We start from the raw sequence: 26,488 nt of genomic DNA on the forward strand, positions 1-26,488 counted from the left end.
TCCTGTGGGTGTATTGTTTGCAGTGAAAACTTCAAACATGTTACTGAACTGTGAAAATTCATCTGGGTCAGAATGTTTTATAAAATATTTGTTAAATCTATAGGTGACCTCACCTATTTTTATTATAGAGAGATTATTATGAGAGCTGCATGCCATGTGTGAAGTTTCTAGTGCTCACTCACTCTTGTTTGCTCATTATTGACATCTCCTGAAATGGAAAATGCATTAATAGTGCTGTCAACATGGAAACAAGGGCAAGTGGAAATAAATGGCTGAGTTAATTTAAATTAGCTTTAGAAGTACATGTTAGATAGGTTATCTCTGGAAGAGAAGAGCACATGGGGATAACCTTATAGAATTCTCTTAAGATACTACCATAAGAAAAAAGTCCATGCGTTTTGTGTGGATTAGCTTTTCAGTCATTATGCAGAATCATAGCTGTATTCCTGCAAAGTGCTTATTCTTCTTGTGAGATTCTCAGCACTCGTTTGCCATTGCCCTTGTCCACAGCTGTAGGGTAAGCATTCCAAAGTTTGCTTTTGAACTATGGAATGAATACAAACTCTGCAGAGGTATATTCAAAAAGAAAGGAAGACGAAGGAAATTTTGATAAGGAAAATATATCAACTACCACTGCAAACACCTACAGGGTAATATTAGAGGACTTATTGATGAGACATTGATCTAGATGAAATAGAAGGCCCGCATTTTTGACAATGAGAGTACTTAACTGCTGCTACATCTTATCAAGGGCTTTAATATTGGCAATTATGAATAAAAATGATTTTCTTTTCATCTAGTCCAAACAAGAAATAATTCATGATAGTCCTGCATTATGCAGGATTTGGACTGTCCCTTCTAGCCTTGTATTATATAATATGCTATTTTGTAAAAGGCAAGGGTTTCTTTTATCCCAGCTATGTAGTTGGGATAAAATTAGACAAGCATTTGAATTCAGGACATTTAAAAATAGCTATCTTTTTTGAATGCTAAGTAAGCCCTTTTGAGAGTTTCATCAGAGAGTCACTCTGAGAGCTAATGTACAAATGTTATTAATTCTACAGGTATATAAATTGAGGCACACAAAAATGAGTTAGTTTGACCAAATTAATGCAATATATCAAACATAATCGTGACTGCAACTTCCCTTCATTATCACTAGATGTAGTGAGAGAGAGGGAGTTTTTCCTCTGCTCAGGCTTTTCTCTGGAGATAAGAAGGGAATTGGCTCTGGGGTCCTAATGCTGAGACTCAGCCTCAGTCTTAGAAGATTCAAGACTATTCTCAGACAGCTTTAAATTGTACTGTGGAGTCAGGTTGCAAAATGGTTGTTCCGTGACTTCAGTCCTATCCTCTTTCCATTATGTTCCCAACACTATGCATGAAGGTCCTTCAGGCCTGCTTTTGTGCAAGCAGGATATTTCCCCTATCTGTGGGAATTCTTCTGGCCACTTGCAGCCTATTAGCTGCATATTTATACCTCTTGAGTCCTACAAAGCACTTACATCTCAGTAGAGAATTTAGCTCATTGCTTTAAATTCATTCATTAATTCATTCTGGCTTTCATTGTGTGCTGTTATGAATTTTACACCACTGCTATTAAACTGACTTGATGCTGCTGGTTTATACCAGTGTGAGAGTAGAATCAGGCCTTTCAGATCCTTCAAGTTCTATCATAAGCTCATCCATTTTTCTTCTAGTCACTATGATTGAAGGAAAATAATAGTAGAACAATATCACTATCTAAACAGAGAGGTAGATAGCTGTGTTAGTCTGAAGGAAGGCAGACGCCAGGATTGAGATGTACTTTATAAATTAATGAAGTCAGTATGTCTATAATGTGCATCTCTAATGTGCATCTTGCCCTCTGCCAGTAGCACTACTGGATATGGTCACAGTACTGCAGTGGAGACCAGCCTTTTTGGCAAGGATGCCACAAATTAGCCCCACACAACTCCCAAGTGCCTTTGATCTCCTTCTTCTGCCCAGTCTGCTGCTTTGACTTCTGCTGCCTGTTCCCTCATTAATCTGCCATTTGTGACGCACAGAGGCTGCCCCTAGCACTTGTGCTGTACATTGGCCACCCCAGACATACCTCAGGAAGAGGTTAAAATGTTCTGAAGCCAAATTCAAAGTCTACTATTCTAGGCACTCATAAACTCTCTTAACTTTGTAACTTAGTTTTTTCAACCCATTAATTTAGTGCTATGAATGTAAATGTTTATAGTAAAAGTTGTAGGCTTTTAATAAAAGTAACAGAACAATACAAAACAACCAGTCAGCCAAACAAGCAAAAATGGTTTTTCTCTCTACTAAATGCATACATGTTTATACTTGTTGCATTCTTCCAGTAGCTGAAGGAAATAGACATACATCCATTTATATAATAAATTATTATCACTCTTTAGCTTTCATTTGCTATGATCTCTCAATGCCGTATAAGGCAAAATGTAATCTACAATTTGCCCAATTTACCATGGTAGATAATGAATGAGTTTAGTCCTCATATAAGTCTACATGTAATGAGTGATCTTTTTTTGGTATGGACTTCATGGCTCCAGAACACACATTTCCTAGAACTGCCGCCTGTAATAATGCTTAGCAAGAAACTCTTTGTCCTTAACTGTTGAAGTACAATGAAAACATCTCCAAGTAATACAAACTACCACAATAGCCAAGATGGGGTCATAGGCCTATTTACTTGATTAAGTTTTAGATTAGAATTCAAATGTTTATTATATATGCCAAAAATCAATTTTATCACCTTCCTACCAGGTACTTCTATAAGAACCATTTCCCTGTCAGGTTGGGAATCTCTTCCTTAAATGTCAGGTCCTCTCCTGAGATTCAGTTAATTCTCACATAATTTCTCAGACTTGTTCAGAATAAAGGGATGCATCTTTAAGTAACAATAGATACATTGAACTTTCTAGTTTTAAATCCCTATGAAACATTAATTTATGCACGTAATAACAATGAAAGGGCTCTAAATTTCATTAGCCTTATTTTACAAATGGGGGAACAAGGAAAATTGATGATCTATCTGAGGGTCAGACCAAGTCTGTTTAAGAGACTGTATTTATCTGTGATTTGTAAATACAGAGTATTCAAATTTTCTGCTTCCTTAAGGCCCAGTCCAGTTTCTAAACCCTACTTTCAAAGTAACATATGAAGGATGCCTGCTTAGCTCTTGGCAGTGGACTTGAATAACCAAATGGAAAACTCCTTTTGCAAAAATACCCCTACATGTCTTGACAGCTCTCTAAAAATTGTTAAAACAATACTAATCACATGGAACACTTACAAAATCAGCAAATGAACTGTTAATCTCCATTGTCATTTTCACTTATCTAAAAACTGAAATGACATGAAATGCAATATTCAGTGCTGTTGTTTTCTCCGCTGTGTACTGCTACAAGTGGTCTGTACTTTTATTTTATGTTTGGTATTATATGTTATATTATATCCTAATACAAATTATTTTGGACAAAAGATAATGTAGGTTTTCTTGCATTGTCCATTTTCTTAGTTGATCATTGCCTAGAAGATAGGCCTACAAGCACAGAGAGATAAATGAGATCTTTCCTGGGATCCTTGTGTTTGGGGGAAAGGGGGTTCCCCCTGCTCTTGGGAGTTCACCACTTTCTTCATCACTGCAGATAATAACCCTCTTTCACACTACTGCAAAGATGTTAAGCCCTGTAACAGCAGTCTTAGGGCTTCTGGAGCAGTACTAAATTCCAAGATGATTTTTTAAAAAAATACCCAACTCCTAAACTAAAATAAACTGTGCTAAACTTAGAATGTAAAATTTAGATGGATCTTTTTTCATTAAACTGTGTTCTCTTAACTAGCAATTTTATAAGTCTAAAGCAGTTGTGATGTGTCATGCAATTTATAGATCCCACTGCCTGCCATAAAGTGTTTTATGATGGCTGCATTCTGTGTTATTAGTAGCTGTCTTTTTCTGCAGCCATCGTGTTTGATAATAGTCTTAAAACACCCAAAATTACTTACCTGCAAGCAACATTCCAGATAGTCCCTGTTGACAGTTTGAATAAGTTTAGTGCCCTTTTGTTGTACTTTACCTTCAAAACAAACTGATTGAACCATCAATAGCTCCTGAAAGCTGACAGAGGCATGTCATCTGGTCTAACCCTCTGATAGTAGGTTATCTGTGGGAGTTAACCTCCCTGCATTGTTAACTGAAATGTTTTATGTACTATGCAACTTTAGGATACTGCTGTGATAACCTTAGTAACTAAGTCATACATCACAGTAAAGAGATTTTGTGCAACAAATAACCCTGGATTAAATTTACAAGGGTTGAATTGATATTGTAAAGTGTTCATTCCAGGGCTTTAGTCATCCTTTCTTGTATTTTTATAGCAAACTGGTGTTATATTTAGATTGAAGATTCATTTACGTATGAAGCTGTATCTTTATACTGTTAACTAAAACATACACAAAGTCAGATTGATGTTTTACACACACACAAATCCATAAGATACACACATTATTGTTATTATAGGTCCTGTTTTCCATCCCTTTTTTAGTTAAAGGAATTTGCATTGTTGGAATTTAATTTTGACTCACCTTTTAAGCTGCATTATTTTGGGGATATTTCTATACTAGTAGCAGAATAGCATTTTAAAGTCTGGTACAGATTGCCATTATATTATAATATCATCCAAAACAGAACATCTGTCCTATTAGGAAACTTGAAAAAAATATCCTTTGTCCTACCATGCAATTTACTGTTTAATTTTGTGGGTGTGGCTTTTCTGATTTGCTCTTTTAGACGAGGCCTTAATTCTGAAATCATAAAATAAAAAAAAAAAGTGGAGCAGTGTGGAAAAAGGATTTAAAACTGTCCCATAGAAACAGTTCTTTTATAATTCTAAGCTCTCATAAAATGACTGAGAGACTGACATTTAGGGCTGTGATCCAAAGTCAGCAAAGATGACAGTACTGTCTTAGTCTGTTGTCATTTTTGTTGCTGCCTTCTTTTTGATGGCATCTTTCATTCCATCATTAAACATTTGCTGATTTCTTAATACTGATGTTTTCTTCACCTGAATATTCATCTTTTCTCACCCTACACTTAGTGGGTGTCTTTACTCATTTTGAGCTTTACTCTTGACATATTGTTTCCTTCTGTACATGTCTTCATTTGAAAGCATTTGTTGTCATCAGAGCTTTTCTGCCAGTAACAAGAGATGGATGCATTCTTTTACACTAAAAGATAAAGGCCGGCAGAGTGTTTAAAAGGACTGGAAAGAAAGCCAGAAAAGAGGAGAAAGAATCTGAGTGTGTTGCAGTATCCCAGAAATATAGCCAACTGAACAAATTGTCTAGGGACAAGTTCTGCTTAGCAAAGTGACTTTTCATCTTACATTGTTTTATTATTATTTCATTGAAGTGCATAGGTTGAAGATTCATATTAAAATTTTAGACAACTGTAATGTGTGTCGGTGAGCATATTCAGTTCGCTTGTTAACAATTTACAAGGCTATTTGCCTCAGAGGAAACGTGTATCTGACTAAAAGGATGCTTTGTAGCATTTTATTTTGTCTGTGTATAGAATGGTTAAATAATTGATAAAAACTTATATGTGGTATATGTGAACTCAGTTGCTCTCACAACTCTGAGTGTAAGGCCTTTACATGTACAAGTAAAGGCACAATGGGATCGAATGTGTGATCCACACAATCATGCCTCTGCCATGCCACTCATGTACCCCAGTCTTGGGCTCCTCCTGCACTGGCAAGAAGCAAGCTGCTGCAGCTGGGAACCTCCCGCAGCTGCATGGGTCTCCCAGCTGTGGGGATGCCCCATACAACCCAGTAGCTGAGACATGCAACTGCTGTTAACTCCCAGCTTCAGAAACCCTTGGGGCTGGGAGATCACAACTGCTGGAGAGCCCCTGAGGCTGGAAAACTGCAGCAGCTGCCATCTCCCAGCCTGGGGGCTGTATGTACCCTTGGGGCTGGGATATCACAGCTGCACCCTGCAGCTTCTGGCATTGTGAGTCGCACTTGCGGTATCCAGTCTCTAAAGCTGCTAGAACCTGCAGCCCAGCAGCTGTGGGGTGCTGCCAGAACCCAGAGTCAACAGCTGCTGGGGCTGAGAGTGCCCTTAGTTACAGGACTTCAGCCCCAGCTAAGTATGGTACACCCCTGAGACTGGGGAGACCCTACTACACGTGCAAATTAAAGCTCAAAAGCAATTAGCCATGAAGTTAGTACACATTTTTGAGGTCTAACTTTAGAGCTGGTTGGAGCTTTTTATAGTGCGATAGGTACCTTGCATGTGTAGTTGGTCTTAGGGTAATTGTGCTATACCTGTAACAGGTAGAGGGAACATAATTGGATCTCTTTGAACTGATGCAGAAAAATATTTAAAAGGTAACCCCTATCTTTTAATGTAGTATTATTTTTTGTATTTAAAATGTACTTAGAGACACTTCTTGACATTTTGGCATGTGTCACTTCCTTCAAATGCCAGAGGATAATATAAGAAATGGATAACACCATATTTATTAGAATATAAGACAAGGGGTGAAGACAGAAGTGACAATTTTCATCCAGTCTGGCTACAGAAAGTAGTTTATAGCTGTGACCAAACATGTGCATGGCTGCAGACAGAATAAAATAGTCAGTCTGGTGAAAATCTGACCCCTTATTGCATGCGGTATCAGATGAGGACATTTCAAAATGTAATGTCTTTTGTAACTTGTGTCTGTGGAGCTTCCAACCTATCACTGTTTTCAGAATGGGATATAGGGCAAGGGAGCAGAGGGAGTTCAGGCTGGGGTTTTTTCAACCCCCCTGGAGGATGGGGTTGGGTGTATTGGAGCCCCTCTGAGGTGCGTGGGGGGGCTCCAATTCACCCATCCCATCCTTCAGCAATGGATGGGGGGTTCCAAGAATGAGCTCCCTCTGCTGCCTTTCCCCCTCCCATTCTGAAATGGGGGGCACTGGCAGAGAGCTTGGCTGTTGCTATGGGAACCTCCCAGCCAGCACCTAAACTCCGCTCCCCCTGGAACCAGCAGTGAACTTCTGTTTGGTTTGGGGTAATGTAATTCAGAACACTTTGCAGAAATCCTTCTGAGTTGCAGCTGGGAGCTGCACTTCTGTCTCTACCCAAGGTTTTTTCCTTCAGCACTGGGGGGAAGAGCCCCTCATTCTTATATTGCATATGATCCAATACTCCTTCTCTCCCATTAAATACATTAGCTATCATTAAACTGCTGCTAGAAGCACCATGTGCTCAGTCGTGGAACCCAACTATGAAGTTAATTGAGTGTGCCTGAGCATGCCCACAAAATACCTGGTTCATATTAGGCAAATACACTGATCGGAACCTTTTGTGTACATGTGTGTTTGTATGGAGGGAATGGGGCCCTTGAACAAATGGGCCATTGTTCCCCCAGGAGAGAACGAGCACCAGGCCTGGAGGTACTGCAATAGAAGGCCAACATTCAGAGGGGTTGAAGCAATCTCCAACCTCCTTCCCTAGTGCTAAAAATGCTGATGGGAACTTCTTTGTGTGCGAAAGAGCCAGCCTTAACACCTCTCCCTACTCTTTGGTGCCAAAAATGTTTATTCTTAGCCAAAAGGCTAAGATACTGATGAGAAGCTACCACAAGCCTAGGCTAGTACAACCCATTTGAATAATGGCCATTGTGCTCTGACCCCCTCAGCCCCAATTATGTTTCAAGTCATGATGAGTGACTACATCAAATACATTTTGACTTCCTCTTCCCTCTCACAGCTGAATTGGGCTGTTCTTTCTCATTTTCAATGATTTCTGTTTCTTCATGAGCCATACATATCTGGTAAAATCATCAAACTTCTGTGTAACTAAGGGGCTCTATCACTTCCTCTCTGTCTGTCACATGTGATTAGGGGGAGATCCTGGCTTTCCATGATAAAAACAATCACAAATTCTCTGATAAAAATGGCAAATTCTCTGATTAAAGCCCCAAAATCAATGATTAAATGCAAGGCTACTATATCTATATATATACACATGTATATCTCTGTATCAGTTTAACACAATGTTTTCTTGATATATTTACAATTTTAAAGCCATTTGGAAGAATACCAGTTCCTCAATCACCATAATAAAATAAATTCTAAATACCTATAAATTTTGGTGTTTGATCTTGGGTTTTTTCATCATGGCCCTTAGCTAACAGAATGCACATTCCGGCCCCTCACTTTCAAGCCACAACCCCTCATCCCTGCTGGCGGGACTACAGGATCAGGGACCTGGGTCCACAGCCGCCTCACCCCACAGTGCTGAGCCCCAGCTGCTGCAGTGGAGCAGAGTGCAAAACTCAGATCCGCACCACCGTGCTGCCTGCCGCCTGTGAGCTCCATGCTGCCCTGGTGAGGCATCCCCTGTCCATGTGGCACCAGTGGAGTCAGTGGTGCAGGCTTGGCTCCTCTGCTACAGCCATGTGACAGGAGATGCCTTATCAGGGCAGTGTGGATCTCACACTGGCAAGGAGCTTCCCTACACTGCTTCGCTCCAACCTGCAGCACCGGGAGGCACACCCACTGGGTTGTGGAGGCCCTGGGAAGGGCAGCAGGGCAGGCAGCCTGAGCCTGCAGTGGGCAAGCTGTAGCTGACCTACCCCTACCCTGCACACAAGTCTGGGGGGTATAGGCCCTCCCTGCCCCCTGGGAGTATGCACAGTGGTGGGGACACCTGGGCAAGCTGCCCATGGTCCCATCCCACTCCCCACTGAGGTCCTCTACCTGAGTATTCTGGCCCTGGGCCCCAAACCCAATACAGTCCCCAGCTGGGCAGCAGCCCCAGCCCCAACCCTGCCCAAGTCCCTGCCTCTCTCCCTCCCTCCCTATTGGGGCTTTAATCCCTGCCCCCTCCATACTTACTTGAGGGAGCTGCTCTCCTGACTGTCTGGTGACTATGTACATATATATGCACATGGCACCCCTTGCCTAACCACCCTCCTCCTGCTCCCCCCAGGCTCATGTAGGCTGGAACTCTGCCAGCCTGCAGAGAGCTCTTTGGAAAAGTACAAAATTTACATGTTTCTTTCATTAAAATGAAAAATCCCATGTTTTTTCCTGTTTTTCCATGGGAAACGGAAAACCCAGATCCCAGGTAATTAGTTTTGCCCTCTATGGGTTGGAAGCAGACCAGGGAGCCTTGCACCTTATCTGCATATATATTTCTGGAGGGTCCCAAGACTTGTGACAAGAACATCCAGTATCAGTTGTGAGTGAGGGATAATTAGCACATGGATCCTTTGTGGGGTAGTATCTAGAATACATGCATGTACTGAGCAGTGCTGAACTGTGGGATCACTGTGGCTGTAGAGTAATATGATGCACAGTTTGTGCTATGTACAAGTGGGTACAAAAGTGCTCAGAAGTGTGTTTATGGAGTACTTTGCTAATACTTGCAACAATTTTCAACAAGTTATAACGCATCAATTTTGAACAAGTTTATACATACCCAGTAATTTGCATATATACAAATCTTAATGGATATGTTTATTTAAAAGTCAGTGTTCTTTAGTCTCCTATATTTCAAATTAACAAGGGGGAAGGAGGAGCAGGCAGCTGCTGTAGTTCTGTCTCTGGCCTTGAGTCTGGGCTGGGGCCAGAGTCAGACCAACAGTCATTTCCTGCTCCCCTCTGCTTACCCTCTGTAGCTTCTACCCTCTCCTCTGTCCCTTTTCCCCACCTATTGTCCTGTGCAACTCACTGTTACATTGTGCTTGGGGAGAGAACAGTGACTGAGCAGGGTCTGACAGTAAGTGGGAGCAGGAAGGCTACCAGAGAAAGAAGTGGCGTAGCCGGGGGGGAGGGGGGCAGAAGGCAAGGGGGCTACCTGACCATCACACATCCCCATGACTGTTTTTCTTATGGTAGCAGTGGGAGGGCCATGGATTCAAGTTTTATAAATGTTCTATATATAGATTCAAATTATTGGGGTGTGGTCATCTTGTATTCAGGGTTGTCTTATATTTGGTTTAAAATGTGGTATAATTATAAGTTAGATTTACTGTCCAGATGGCCTGGGGAATATTATCAATCATCTTTCCATCTTTTCCTAAGAAAAGATTATCATACTTTCCTTTTTGCAAAAGTCTGTTTCACATATGGTTGACTGAATGTAAATAACAGGTACTTGAGATGGTTAGATATTATCATCTTTTCCATGCTTTGGTGTGTTGTCTTTGTTTCTGAACCAGTCCAGGCTGTTTCCTTCTGTACTTGAGGAATCAGTGGTATGTTTGGAGCTTTTTGCATTGTGCCCTTAACATCCAGTTAGAGAGGACTAGTGACAGATCCAAACAGAGGCTTTGAATGTGAATACCCTTCAAAATGGGTGTGCGTATGAATATGGATTTCTGAATCAAAACCTGATTGTGGAACCAAGCTGCATGAAGAGGGCTCATCTTTATAGCAAGGCAGAATTGCAGTCCTATTTTCAAACATTGTCTGGGTCATATTGAAACAATATTTGTTGAGTATTGCAGTTGAACAGAAAAGTAGGATCAGTTTCCTCAAAAGATGGTCATGGTCTAGATTCCAGCTGGTAGGTAAACAGGTGGGGGAAAGAAACGCCATTATTATGATATTTTGGATAATTTAATTTGTGAAGATAGCTTTATCTATGAATGTGGATTTTAACTTGAAATGTGTTTTCATCTCTGTTAGGTATTTTGTTCTGCACAAATTAACCAACCTGAAATTCCTTGATACTCGGAAAGTAACCAGAAGTGAGCGTGAGGAAGCCTTGGTAAGAGGTGCCTTTATGAAAGTGATTAAACCCATGGATGCTCAGGTAAGAAATTCAGTGGATGTTATAATGTCACATTAATGCTGTTTTGTGTTGCTTCATGAGTCAAAGATAAGTAACAACTCAATCATTCACTAACCAGAAATGTATCTTTTGGATATCAGTTCTAAAATCTTGGTGAATGCTATTGCCACATAATGGATAAGACGCTTTACAGGCCACACAAGGTGTACCCACACATGCTTGCAGCAGCTCAAATAAGAGCAGAACAAATTTGAACTGGGGATTTTTACCTCAGCGCACATGCCTGGACATGCACTTTGGTGTGGGGCAAGTTGTGCCACTTGAGGCAAAATAACTCTGCCCCAGCTCCTCCCAGATCTGCACCCAGGGGAATTAGAGCCTGGGGCCAGCACCTGTGCTGGCCCCAGCAGTGTAAAACCTGCCATGTCGAGCAGCTCAGGGCTACTTGCCTTCAGGAGCTTCTGAGGCCTGGTTGTTTGATGTCTGGGGACATTACCCCTTGTGCCAGCTGGACTGCTGAAGCAGCCCTAACCTGGAGTGACCCCTGCACCCTCTACCCACTGCAACAGTCTGGCATTTGGGGCTGCTGCCTGGCTGTGACCTGCTGCCACCTGTGACAGCATCCGCCCCCTTGGATCTGTGGCCCATGGCTGCGCCCGTGCCAGACCCATATGGGGTGCCTCCGTTCTACTATCTGGGCAGCTATCACCCAGAATATGTGCTCCTTATGGTGGCCTGCTTTGAACTGTGAAAGTGAGTCCTCTTGGCGCCAAGAAGCCAGCCACCTCATCTGCTCTCTAGCTGGGTCCCCAGTGCTGGCCCTGGAGAGGCTCCTCTGCCTGGGTCTTGCCACTTTTCTCACCAGCAGAGATCCTGGTGTTTCCTGTTTATGAATTGCAAATACTCTGATAAGGAACCCAGATTCTCTCGTTATAATACCCAAAATAGTGTTCTTCTGGCTCCAGACACTCAGGCTGACACCCGGGGCCCCACACCGGGTTGGGTCCTGCGTGCACGGGCTCCATGCGCCATTGAGCTGGGCTAGTTCCATGCACACAGGACTTGGCCAGGTGTGACAGACAGTCCCTGCAAGTGGTGCAGGGCCCTGGGTGACAACATGAGTGGCCTGGGGCTGTCTGAATGTGCACAGCACCACGCTGGGCTGGGCCTGTATAATGTAGTACAGGCAGTGCTGGGTGAGAGGCAGCCAGGGCCTAGCCATGCTGCCCCACACTGTGTCACGCCATGTTGGAGAGCTGTGCCAGGGCACCCCGATGGCTGCTGCTGCTGTTGGTGAGCTGTGGGCCATGGAGGGGGGCATGTGGGCCCTGCAGGGGGTGGATGGAGGACCCACCCCTCCTGAGCTGCCCCCCCCGTTACCTGCACTCATATCCCCCCTACCCCTTCATCCCTCCACCCCTACTTACTTGAAAAGGAACCCAGGTCTAGGTTGCTGCGGCCTGCACTGCTCCTTGCCCCACATGGTGACCCACACCTGCAAGGTGCAGGCATAGAGATGCTCTGTCTGGCTACCAGAGCATCTCTTTAAAGAACCTGAGCCTCCAGTTGCCTCAGGGCACAGTCCTCCCACACTTTTTTTTCTGTGGGTTACTTTTTAATACCTGGATATCTGGATACCTCAACTGCTTTGAGATGCAGCAAGAGGCACATGAGGGCTTGTCTGGATGTGCCCAGATTGGCTAATAACTTAGGGATGGGAGAAATGATAGTATTTTCTGTATTTAGCTAGATCAAAAATTTACTGTGACCCTGGTCAGGACCTCATAGTCATGGCTTTAACCTTGTTTCATTCAACTAAGTAACCAACACATGCAATCAGGATCAAAGGAATATTTTGCTCTGTCTAAAGATATATAACAACTGTGCGAAATGTTGCTATAGAGAGAGGCAATTTTTCTGACAATTTGTCCCCTGCCGTGCATGTTGTGCACAGATGTCTGTCTCAGAGCTCACACCTATGGTGTTTATTGACCTTTAGTTTACCAGCTGATTCTAATTTGATACAATGTAATTTAATGTGGTGTCATATTAATGATGGTGTTGATGAGGTTGGAAAGACAGTTTCTCTAATCTGCGACTCAGATGCAAACTCTTTGATACTAGTTGCCACAAAGTTGGGCAAATTGCATGCCTTTGACTCAAACAGAATAAGGATGTGATTTTTCCAGCATGCGTTCTTTCATGGTTGATTGGTACAAGAAATCAGCACCCCTAGTTTTGCTATGTATTTGTAGTATTACAAATAGCTCTTGAAATGATTAGCTATCTAAAAGTCTTTTCAAGTTTCTAATCTAGTAGCATTCTGCATGCTGTTTTCTTCTCTAAAATTCGTCATCAATAATTTATTGCAGATTTCTGATAATGCTGAATAATAACGCAATAGTTATGGAAATACACTATCTTTGGTGGCATAACAGTGTTTCTAGATAAATTCATTATCACCAGTACAGTTGCAATACATAGCAAATTAATTCAGACTGATTCATTTTATAACTATTAAAATGTTAACAGTTCTTCTGATTTAGGCATAGGTTTGACATATTGTTTACCAGTGCCTTTAGCTATTTCAGCTTTTATAACAGTCTGTAATAAATGAAATAATTTATTTTTAAGCTCTTGTGAAAGGAATTCCTTACTGTGAGCTGCCTTTACTAAATCCTGCTATATGTAGCAGTTGAAATGTGTAAAATATGTTGTGTTTATGCTGTCTGATTCTTATAATCATTTTCATTCTATCTGATCAGATTTTATCACAGCTGCATAATTGTGAAGCTTTATTCTAATACTTTTGAGAGAGACATTCTTCATTTATAAATCTGTTTGAGTTTTGATCAACTGAGTAATGGAGAAGGAAATTCACTATTGTTTAAACTTGAACCTACTTTACTGAATGTTCTTGTTTTTGCTTGTAAATGAATAGGTAAAAGAAAGATGCTTGATACAGATGTGATACAGTCTTTATTCTTTATATTGATAATTGAATATAGTTTTGAATTATTTACCCACTAATGATAAACTGTATTTATTTTAAGAATTTTCTTGGCACAGGGCACAGATTTATTATTGTTATAGCCATGCTGAAGTTTTTATAAATTGTTCATTGCAGAATTGCTGATGATGTCTAGCATAATAAAATCCCTTTTGCAAATGCATTTTGACGGCATGAGTAAATGCCTATTGGGGTGCTACAAAATTATCATCATCATCATCATACAAAATTACATGCTATACAAATAGCTACTTTAAGAGAGTAAATTGGATTTGAAAGACATTGAAAGAAATGAAATAAAACAAAAAACCCTCCAAACAATTGTTCTGAATTTGTGCACATTTCTGTGGATATTCATGTTTTTGTATCTGTATACATTCTGTATGTGTGAAAGTATTCCTAAGTAGAAGGTGTATACTTATTGAGAGATATGTTGGCCACGTAGAAATACTGTGGGAAATCAGTTAAAGCACTATTTACCCACATTTATGATGAAGGAGTATCTAGAATGAAGACTTACTTTGTATGATAGAAATGAGTGTAAGTTAATTTGGTAAATGCAGATTATTTTTTTTAGTAGCAACCACAGTGTATGAGCGCACATGCGTGTGTGTGTGGAGCTAGGTTGTGGATCTGAGTGCATGGGAAGATACTAAAAGATGCCTTTTAAAAATCATTTCCAATAGTGCATACATAGTACCTTATTAGATCTATTTTTCATTTTAAAAAGTCTAAATCTTAAATCTGTTTACTTCCCTTAAAGTAAGCAGGAGGTAGTACTGCTTATTCAGCAGAAAAAAGCAAAAGGATGATCTGCAAAAGCTGTGGTGTGGAGAGTTGCTTTCATTTTATTATTGACATAAAATATTTGGGATAGCAAAATGCCCCACCAAAAATAAGAGGTACATGAATTGAAAATAAAGGCCGAAAAAAAAATTCCGTCTGCCTAGCTTGTGCTTATTCAAATGCGGAAGTATCTAGCAATCACCAATCATCACAAAGTCATAAATATTTTATTTTGTATACATTTCTACACTTTCATGTATGCCTTTAGTTTTTATTTTTTTTTAACAAAACACTTCACTGTCTTATGCTTTGCTTCATTTCATCCTTTGTTTAAAATGCATCTATTGGTGATGTGACTGCCTTTGTGGAGAGGTGTAGTCACTTATTTAAAAGCAGTTTAATGTTACAATACACTATTCCATCTCTCCATGTAAAATGAACTAAACTTTATTACTCCATGATGTTTATATTTTCTTTTGTCAAAATATTGAACATAGTATCATGCTTGATTTTAATAAAAACCTTGTTAGCCTTGCTGGATAAGGGGCATTGAGCCAGATGAGGAAGCCTCGTTTAATGACCAGACCATGACCTCATTTCACTGGCATAAGTATAGATCAAAGTGGAAGATGCCTGTCCAGTGTGAAGTGTGTTTCTGGGCATGACAGCACTTCACATTAGAACGACAGCTCAAGAATACGACAGTCAAAATTGCTTAATTATGTCCCAGCTTTGTAATTATGCATCCTTGCTCCTGCAAAGAGCACAGTTGTCATTTCTTTGACATAATTATTTAAAGCTGTACCTTCCTTCAGTTATAGCTCATATATGAATTTTGCTACCAACTCTTTAATCTTTAAAACTTAAAGATACAGAACAGGCTAGGGTTTGTAATCCTACATCTGAGGATTTCCTATATTTCTATGCTGCATATGAATTGAATAAAACAAACTAACAGGTGAATTATCCAAACAAAGAAGCATACAAATATGTAATTTAAAAAGCCTGTCCATTTATGCAACTATTTATCCAAATGATATCATATTGGAGTGGGGAGGGGCTGTACATGCATGCATGCTCCCTTCCCCTCCTCCCCACACACACACACCCCTGCCAATATGATACAGTTTGGTTAGTTACATACACACACACACACACTGTGTGTATATATATATATTAGGCAGAATGTATACACATACATACCTTAGTTCCCTAAAAGTATTACAATTATATACCATATTTCATATTTATTTGGCATAACATACATTTTATGGCTCCTTTTATTTGTCAATGAAATTAGAACTTCCACCTTAGTGCATTTTTTTCAGTTTCTGTCGGATAATATGGATAGGATGCATATCAATAAACCTTGTAATTCAGCTTGCCTGACCAAATCTTCAACTGATGTACACTGGCATAAATCTAATGAAGTGACTTCATTTCCATGGGACTACATCAGTTTTAATTAAGGGAGGATCTGGCCCACCGTGCTCAAAAGAAACTGTATACAGCTAGTGATTGAGGTGTTATTTGAAAATTGTCTTCACTGTTTGGTAGTGTTGGAATGATGTTGTAGCTGTTATGATCTCGGAGATATGTGCAAAGCAAGGTTTTTTGTGGGTTTTTACTTGTCATCTTCATTGTATGGTTTTCTCAACTGTCCCGTTCTTCAAGCTGTAGAATCATGACTTTTATTTATGGAACTTGACTTAGATTTCCTTTTTTGTAAATAACTAAGAGGAACCAATTAAGCAGCAAGCCAGGATGAGGTTATGGTTGTAATGAGAAACCGTGATTCATGTTCAAACTATTGTTTTCCAACTTGCTTTTTTAAAAAAATCTCTCTCTCCTCTCTCTTAGGTAAAGACAATATTTATCAATGCCACTGTAAGTAGTTCAGTTAACTTAAAATCTATTATGTGTTTTAGTTTCTGAAGCTTGTCAGTATGTTCACAGCTGCATGTGGTAACAAAAATAGTACTTTGTTCTGATAGTGGCCAGTTTTATTATCTTAGATTTCTTAAATTACTTCCAAAAATACAGGTATAATTCTTCCCTTAACTGTGTGCTGTCTTTAGTGCTTCTTGCATCCCATTTACTGAATCAAAGACCTGCCTTTTTGTTTATGAAATGAAATGCATAAACAGAAGGTGACCATGAGTAGAAAGTTTTCATTACCTCTGGATGCTATTTATTTTCCCATTAAGAAAATCATCCTGGGATTTCATAATGTGGACTCACATTAGCTATAGAGCTAAGGCTCTAAAAAGAGTTAAGATGCATTGTGCCAGTGAATTGCTGTCTAGTTAAGAAGTCTCTTGAAGTGAGCCTTGACATAATAGACTTGCAAAAGTTCCTTATGGTCCATTGTGTCAGAGTTCCATGCACTAAAATGGAAAGAAATCATGGATTTAAGACTCCCAACTAGACTGTGATGCAGTAAATATAATGGCTTTAGAGAAGACATTGCAATAAGTCATCTTACCATCGGGCACAGGGAAGCACCCGTCTTGCACAGTTTTAAAAGTCGTTAAATATATGCTTGCACAAGAAACCATAATACAGTATTAGTTCACAGATCCATGTCCCAATGATTCTTTACCTTTGGGAAAAAAGAATTCTTAATGTGTCAAGTACAAAACGTCACAAAATACATCTTCACGTTGATGAAAATTTCACTGTCTTACAAGAATCGTATTGCCTTTATGTTAAGGAATTGCACCACGTAATAGGGATTGCCTGGGTCAACTTACCAAAGGCTAGGACAATATTAAATTCTAAGTTTTAGAAGTTCACTAAAAACTATTTTAAAAAAGATATAATTCCACACAAATGCTGTGAAGTAATCATAAGACTGTGAGGTAAATTGACAGAAACCACAGCATTCAAGAACCTTGTGTAGAAAATATCATATAATTGTCCCCAAACAGTGGGTGATATTTTTACATGCTATCATACTGAGGCAAAATAGAGCTAGATGAAGTGTCATCCTTAACTGGGAATACCCTTGTTTTTTTGGTTTCAATCAGATTAATGTACTTATAACACTGTAATAAGAAGTGTGTGTTGCACAACAAGACATTTCCCACTTAGCAAGCATTTTGCACTCTAAGAAAATTGACATGAAACAAGCACATATTCTCTAACATAAACCTTTCAGCCCTTTTCATTCTCCATTATTTAACATGCTGGGGAAGTTAGATTTTTGTATATGATTCTTCTAGTTTATCTCTAGGCCATCAGCAGGAATACTTAAAACAAAACCCGACTTATTATACAAAAGAAAGAAGTCAGGTGGTGCACCTTCTGGGTCTTCTGTCCTCCTAGCTCCAGCTACCAGCACAGCCTGTACTGTACATAGGAGCATGGCAGAAGTAATAGTTCTGGTGCTGCTGATCTAGTTGTTTTTACTGTTTATAGCCACTAATAGCCTCCAGAGAATTTCAACATGCAGCAAGCTGCTAGCTCAAGTAGTACTAAATGCCCATTTTAGCAGAGCACATATGCAATTAAAACAAGACAAAGGATTCATCCTCTTTTCTTCTTTCACTCTTCAAAACCCATTTGTAGAAAACAGAGTATAGTGATGACAAAATAAAAACCACTGGGCATGTATTTGGAATAGAAATAAAGCACTCTACAAACATGCATAGAGTTGTGAAGTAGGTATATGATCCTATAGAGACAGGAAGGTGGCTCAGAGAGGGAAAAGGTAGTATAATGCAGGTACTGGTGACTGGTTCTAAACGTCAGTGTTACATCATGGAATATATTAATCCATTTGCATTAACTGACTTCAGTGATGATTAAAGGCTTGGAAGAAGAATACTTCTTACTCCCCAGGCCAGCCAAACTGAAAGACAAGTAACTGCAGACGTGAATTCTGCATTCCAGTGTATTTGTTGTTCTTATACTGTTGTACTTTGAGGTGAAATTCTGAATCCTTTGAGTTCTATCAAATGTTTCTTTAGGGTCAGAGGACAGTACCCTTTTCCAACCCCTTCTGTCCAGATTGATAGAAGGGCTGCTTTTTAGCCATTTCTGTATGGCCTGAAGGCTGTTTCCTAGGGCTGTGAGAAGCTTCTGTCCCTGATTTGATTCGGCGGAGATTCGGCTCAATTTGGTGGCTGAATCTCCGAATCCAAATTGAATCAGGAGACCTTTTAATCTCTCTGAATTAAATCAGAAACCTTTGAATCGATTCAGAGATTTGGACATAGACACAGCTTTAAATGTTTTTTCTGCATACCTCAAGGTAGCCGGCAACTTGTGAATGCTGAGATGCTGGGACAGATGGAGCATCCCACAGGAGCACGGGGCACTCCCAGCATGCTCAGTAGCAGACCTGGAAGTGGACCAGAAGCACTTTTGGTCCACTTCCATGTCCACCAGGAAGGGTGCAGGGGGGACCTCATGCCACCCCAGTTTGGTGACTGGTGCCTCCTGGGTCTGGGGGGGGACACCTGGCCCACCCCAGCTAATTAACAAGCTGGAGGGATATGGAGGGGAAGGCAGTGCACTTTCCTGCAGACACAGAAGTGGACAGGAAGTACTTCTGGTCCACTTCTGGGTTCGCCGCCGAGCACGCCGTTCCTGCCCTTCCTGCCCCTCATGCTCCTGTGGGACATTCCATCTGTCCCACCATCACAGCATTCATGAGTCATGACCAGTACCTTGAGGTATGTAGAAAAATCATTTGAAGTTGTGTCTATGGCCAAATCGCTGATTCTCCAAATCAGCATCGAATCTTCAGATTTGGATTCAGCCAAATGGAATCTGGGAAAGTGATCCAAATCAACAAATTGAATCACTGTCCCTGATTTGTTCCAAATCCAAATCTAATATGGATCCTTTCGCACACCCCTACTATTTACCTTGAACAGGTATCCACTGCAACTGATCACATGAAGCATTCTGCAGACCTCAGAAATTTGGCCTGAGAGTAGTAGGTGCTTTGATCAGTATCAGCAAGACACTACTATCTACAGCATTATAAATTTGTGTTCTAGGCTTTGAAGACTCATGAGATTGCTTGGGGTTCTTTTTCTTTGCTCTTTCCTTTCTGGGTCCTGAAAGAGCATGGCACTCACATTTTATTTTCATGTTTTCTGTCCATAACTGAGAGGTCTGGAAACTCCTTTTATTTTTGATTGAACCCTGACATTTTCATGTATTTATATGATTCAGTCGGGCCCTCCCTTCCACTCAAATCCCACTAGAGTTGGCATCACTGACAGCAGCAACATTTAATACCCAAGTTCCAGTGCAAGTTACCTATGTAGTAACTGACAACAGTTAAACTGGAACTGTTGATCTGTACTGAGGTCACTGGCTGTCACACTGAGTTGTCTCTATTTTGCCTTGTCCTCCCAGTGCCCACTTTTTGTTTACTTCTACAGTGATCATTGGTGAGTGAAGAGTGGTAAAGGGCATAGTATGGGTGGAGATTGGTGCTGGTATTCAAAATGAAAGTAGCTTTTTATAAGGTCTTTGAAGGAAGTGAGGGAGAGAGTCAGAGTAACAGGGAGGGGGAAAAAATTTGCTTGTTCTAAAGGAAACAGTCAACAAGTCTAGTAGGGGTGATACCACAGGCAATGTAGAAAATTAAAAAAAAAATTACAGAATTGTAGACAAGCGACATTGTGGAGTGCTTGGAAGGTGTGGAATTCAAATATGATGGTGGAAAAAATAGGACTCTGGTAAATGGACTGAAGGAGAGCAGAAGAAGAAATCTGCAAGGGAATGTTTTATACACCAGAGAGCACAAATAGTCATCTAGCCAGAGAAAATGAACCTGTGTCATTGGGCTATGAGATGACCAGTTATTTTTAACTGTGGAGGCTGATGTGAAAATATGTGGATGCTAAAGTAGTAAAGGAATTTTGTCTTTAGAATAGAACTGGCTATAGTTCCATGTGACATGAGGCAAGAACAGACTCTTCAGGTTTAGAGCTTTGTGTTAGTAAAGGGAACAGGAACTTTTACTTACTGTTTATTTTTGTAGTGATGCTTCTTGAAAGGTTGATAGATTGTAGATCTTTAAAAAGTATAATTTGGTCTGGATTTCAATATAAGTCATGTTACTGAAATACTGAAGTCTCTTCCAAGAATTTGTGCTTTTTTATTTATGTATCTATAGTCATGAAGCCAATGTCCTTGTAGCCATTAACGATCCCATTCCACTTTTTACATAGAGTATGGGTGTTGATCCTGATGCCCTGGCCAAATTCCAAATCAAGTAATTACATTCTGCCTCCCTAGATTTCTCTGCAGTCTCAATTTACTGTACTATACTTCTTCACCTTCTGCCCTAAACTGTTATATAGAGTTGCAGTGTGCTAGTTAACCAGCTGCTGCCTTACAAATCAAAGGTGGCTGCATTTTAGTGGTAGGTGAATTGATCCCTATGTAAGGCTTATTTAATACATGTAAAGTACTTTGAGAGTCTCTGGTGAAAGGCAATATATGAATTGCACATCATTAACACCTCCATTTAAATGAAGAAAACTCAACAACTTGTTTATTACTTTTTTATTTTTATTTTTTCTAGTCTTCAGATTTCCCACCTGTGAAGATTAAATGGAAATTGTAAGATATTTTTATATGGCAGCTAGTATGGTGTTATGAGGTCCAGTACAGGGAAGCCTGTACAGCAATCCACCAATCCACCCTGCTTAACAATGTTATTCAAATGTATCTATTTTTGTGTTTCTTACTAAGCTTCATTGGTAGAATTGGTAGGACCATTTCAGCAAGTGACAGAATTTTACCGATTTTAATGTGTATGTGTGTGTGTTTCCCCTTGTGGGAAGGAGGTAGCAAAGTAGCAACATGACTGCATTCCACTTTAGTTCTGACTTCTCAGAAAAGTTAACACTCTTGTATTTGGTTAGCATATGACATTACAATCAGGTATAGGAATTTCCATGCTGCAATCTTGACAAAGAATTTACATTTCAAAGATACTTTTCTTCTGATATTTGTGACTCTGTGGATCAGCTAATCTTTACTTTCTTACTCCTATAGGCTGGTTCATTTTCCTAGATTTTAAGGCATGTTGGTCCTGAAATGTTTTCTAAACAGTTGATGAGGCATGCCCATGGGTAGAGAGGTATCCTAGAGTGTTAGAGGTACATGTGTTACTTCCAAACCACTTAGCAAAGATGTCATTATAAAATACTCCTTATTCTTATATTTCTGAACCATGAGCAAAGCTGACATAATTCATAGTGACATTCATCTGAATTTTTTTGGGAGATGGCAAAATAACAGCAACAAGCTTTATATGTAATTTTGTAAATGTCAGGTATCTGGTTCAGAAGTTGCCAAAACTGTCATGGCTGCATTTTCATCTCTCATTTGTTTTAGCTGTGATGAAATGTGATATGGTTGCCATAACAAGCTCTGCAGGGCATGGACACTTTCTCTCTTAAATTGCCTTCATTATCCTACTGACCAGTCAAAAAGGTCAGCAATTATTACCAATTGCATATGGACCTGCTTACAAGGAGCACTGTAAATGACAGCAGAAGTAGATATTGTTTCCTTTTATGTTCTTTACAGGAGGGTGTCTTTTAGTAATAGACAGGGTATTATCAATAACAAGACGGTGCACTGTAATTAGAGCTTCCTTTGATGTTAATTTACCTGAGTTCATTGGCATTGTTACTGATAGTAATTATACCAGTGTTTTCAGGAACATTTTAATGTTTATTTTCCAAATAACTCGTTATTTATTTTACCTGCCCAGAACTCTACAATGAAGGTTGTTTGGTTATTTAATTTTCTGAACAGAGAAGTCAGTTAAGGTAGATTCCCATTGTCACAGTTCTAACTGTAGAATTTTTAAAACATTTTTGAAAGATTGCACTGTTAATTGCAAATCATCTTCACATCTCTGCTTCCTCTACTTTAGATTTCTTAACAGGTTTTTTTTCCCCTTCCTAAATAGTGGTGTAGAACTGGAATCTAAACCATTGGCAGTTTGACCCCATGCTTGCAGGGAAATTTTCCTGTGTTTTCGCTGTACATTCATCTCCTGAAAACTTTCTCTGTTTCTTTCTTCCTTCCTCTTCCTTCCTTTTACTGTTCTTTTTTTTTTGCTGTCTGCCATACTCCATATTTTACCTACAATTTCAGGGCTCAAATGACCAGGCCCTATTCCCTTTTTAGTTTCCTTTTTTTGAAATTTTCTTCTTCCACAAAACCAATCGGGTATAATCTTCCTAAGAGATGATTGAACCCTGACATATCAGAGAAACCCTACAATTTCTCTCATAGTAATAGTTGATTCCTTTGTGAAATTTATATGTTAAAGTTGTAGTGGTATCCCCAATGCAAAAATGATTAACTTTGCACCTAAAGCCTGGAATTGTTTCTTCAGTTTTTACTGTTGTCATCCTTGGAATTTTCATATCTTTTAAAACAATGTCTATAATAAAATTTTAGGCCCTACTCTAGACTTCAGAGTCCAGACGAAGAGGTTTGATATGTGAGGAGCTATGCCCAGACACACAGCTTACAGCAGGGGAAGGCATAATATGGCTCATGGGCCAGATCTGGCATACCAAATGATTCCATCTGGCCCGCAGCACATACCTCAGTCCCACCTGGCTCAGACACCGGGGGAAGGGGGTGTGCATATGGCCAGTTGCAGGCCATGGCACATGCAGCCAGTTGCACCACCTGCAGGTGTAGAGGTGTCAATTGGTGCAGCCTGCCCTATACCCACACACAGCTCTTGGGTGTGCTAGGAGCTATAGGCCATGGGGTTGGGTGGGGTGTCGGGGTGGTGCAGTAACCAGATTCAGTTTCCCAGCAGCCCTCACCACCACTGCTGGACCTCAGCCCTCCTTCCCAGGCATCCTGGGACCATCCACCCCACACCCACCACTGGGGTTGCCAGACAGGGAAGGCAGGATCTCCATGGAGACCAACCCAGGACCTCCACAGACAAGGTAGCTTGGCTGGGCAAATGGGATGGTGGCACAGGTGGGCAGGGAGAAGTGTCTAGGAGTGGGACGTGCAGGAGTATACACACATCTGGTCTGGGCCCTGACCCCATGCTGTCACTGCCTCACAATCCCAGCCCTGGCCCTGCCTGCCCATCCTGCTCCAAGACACCACTTCCTGCTTGCCTGCTTCCCCATCGCATCTACCCAGCTGAGCACACCCTATCTGCGGGGTCCTGGGCCGGTCTCCATGTAGACACTGCCACCTGCTCTGTCTGGTGCCCCCCAGTGGTGGGTGTGGGGTGGATGGTCCTGGGGCCAGATAGGATAAATTGACATCTCCCTATGCCACCTCCCCATCATCACTCCAGGCAGTGTAAACAGCCATGGCGAGGCTGAGGCCGTGTCAGCAACCTCCTCTTCAACTTCTCAACTCTCCTTCCCCTCCCTGCCCCCAAACTCCTTAAGTGGCCCTTCAGCCAAAATAATTGCCCTCCCCTGGTTTACAGTGTAAACCCATTAGGACCCATCCTTATATTTTCATATAAACAGCAGCGTTAGAAACTATATGTGCACCAGAATCGACAATAGCTTTTAATTTGGCCATGAGAATTAAATGGGTAAATGTCCAAAGTTTGGATCAGAAGGATTGAACTTGGGGTGTTGACAGACACGCAGCTCCCTGCTGTAACTCACGGTGCTTCGCAGGTAGCAATGAGCTATAGCAATTCCCCAGACCTGACATATTTGGTGTTGGGTCCTGGAGGTTGGGAGATCAAGCTGCAGTTTAGAGCAGCCGTGTATTTGGAGCCACTCTCCCCTCACTCTGCTTCTCCCCTCCCCCTTCCTAGCTTCAGTGCTATCTACCTTTATCTGAACCCTTATAAAATGAGGTCTTTATATTGTTATGGGATTAGGACCTTTTAAAGCACTCTTCAGCAATGCCCTTCTGTAAGGGCATGGCTGTAGAGTGCTTCAGGAGGATGACTGCATGATAAAATGTCACTTGTGTCAGCGCCCTTAATGTGCCTTTGGTCTACCAATATTATCAATCACTTCCTGCTGCTCCTTGAGCAAGGTCTTACACCTCCAAATACTCTCTTCCCTTCCTTCTGGGTCACCTCCAGTTGGGATCCAACTCTGGTGCGAGACACATGCATGTAAGCCCGTTGCGCCCCCGTGAGCTCGGCCCCCAGCTGACCCTCCCCCCGACCTGACCCTAGTATGAGCCAAGAGGTAAGTGGGGCCCATGGTGGGTGGGCAGTAGCCAGTGAGGCAGTTGTGAGTGCAGCTGAGGAGGGTCACACCCCACCATGGGTCCTACTTAGGCCAGCCCCTAGGGAGCCATGCAACTGGAGACGCACAAACAGGCATACTCTGGGCCCATCACACCAGTTTGTGTTGGAGTTTGCACAGGAGGGTGTGTGAGAGGGCTGTCCAGCAGCCACTCTTAGTACTGAGTTACCCCCAGGCTGCCCCATGCATGGCACAGTACACCCCAGGTAACTGAAGCCCCACCCACCCCATGCTAAGGGAAGTTCTCCAGTGCTCCTATGCTAGACACCAGGTAAAGGAGACAAGGGCTCACCCTTCCCCGCCTCCAGGGACGGACCCAGGAATACTGGGATTCCCCTGGCTGCTTGGGAAGCTAGGGGACCCCCCCAACAGGTAGCTGTCTGAGCCTGCTTACCTAACCACAGCAGCTGCAGCTGGTGAAGACCACATGGGAGCAAAAACACCCACTTGGTCTCCTACTAATATAAACACTCAGGCAACCATGCAACCAGGGTCCCCTGGCATTATGGTGATGGGTACATGCCATACCCCTAGGCCTCCTGGACTTTCTATTACCCCCTGCCTCCACAGTACTTTGGAGGTCTCCACCCAGACAGAGCCTATGGTCCCAGCCTCTGTGTAGATGGAGCCCTTGACTCCAGGCTGATACATCTGGCACGACTGCTGGATATGGGATCAGGGGCATGGATATTCCTGCTTGTGGGCTGTGCTTCTTGCTGGACACTGTGGAGGGCCGTGAGAGGGAGCCACAAGAGGAGGTGGACAGGCTGTGTGCTATCAGGGAACACAAGGGAGAGATCGATGCATACTGCCAGGCCTTGCACCTGCAGAAGAGCACCGCAGAGACTAGGGTGATAAGCAGGCCTGAAAAATATACTCCAACTGAAGGTGGTTAGAAACTGGTCATGTTAGGATTTAAGCCATGATGTACATCAGCTGTCCCTCCAGTTGCACTGCACAACAGCTATGAAGCTCTCTCACCATTGCTGGAGGATGCACCTGTGCGGCATCAACCAACACCAGAAAGAAAACAACAAAGAATGATTGTCATGGGAAGTGCTGTGCTGTAGGGCACAGAGGGAGCCATCTGCCAACCTGACCCCTTTGCTCATGAGGTCTGCTGCCTTCCAGGAGCCAAGATTCATGATGTTACAGCAAGTATTCCTAAACTGGTCCACCCTATTGACCCAGAATTTCTTGTCCATGTGGGAACCAATGACAGCAAGAAGTAGGCCTGGGAGGATCATGTGGGACTACAGGACCATGGGGGCAAAGCTCAAGGACCTAGGACTGCAAGTTGTTTTTTCCTTAATCCTCTCAGGGGCTATGGCCATTGGAGGGAGGAGTATATTGAGGAGTTCAACTGAAGGCTCAGAAGATGATGTCACCGTGTGGGTTTTGGATACCTCAACCTTAGTGTGCAGTTAAGCTACAGTGGCCTCTATGCGAGGGACAGTATTCATCTCATGGGCAGACGGAAGAAGCTCTTTGCCATGAGAGTCACTGACTTGTTGAGAAAGACTAGGAATGTCCAGGGGCTGGGGGCCACAATGACACACAGGAGGGTGTTCAAACCATGGATGTCCAGATAGGTTCTAGCATCTTGAGGCAAAGACATCATAACAGAAAAACTGAG

The 26,488-nt window shown here is 41.6% G+C and overlaps 1 protein-coding gene across 2 annotated transcripts in view; it reads left to right on the forward strand.

The window, feature by feature from the left end:
* LRMDA (leucine rich melanocyte differentiation associated) overlaps nucleotides 1-26,488 on the forward strand; it is a 1,103,337-nt gene that overhangs the window by 626,254 nt on the left and 450,595 nt on the right. For both annotated transcript variants that reach the window (XM_090058313.1, XM_090058314.1), the window contains one exon: nucleotides 10,704-10,830. In XM_090058313.1, the coding sequence (XP_089914439.1) occupies nucleotides 10,704-10,830 (127 nt within the window). The remainder of the gene's footprint in view (nucleotides 1-10,703; nucleotides 10,831-26,488) is intronic.

Source organism: Crocodylus siamensis, chromosome 7 (genome assembly GCF_052110815.1).
Source record: "Crocodylus siamensis isolate JL-2025a chromosome 7, ASM5211081v1, whole genome shotgun sequence".
Classification (NCBI taxonomy): domain Eukaryota; kingdom Metazoa; phylum Chordata; order Crocodylia; family Crocodylidae; genus Crocodylus; species Crocodylus siamensis.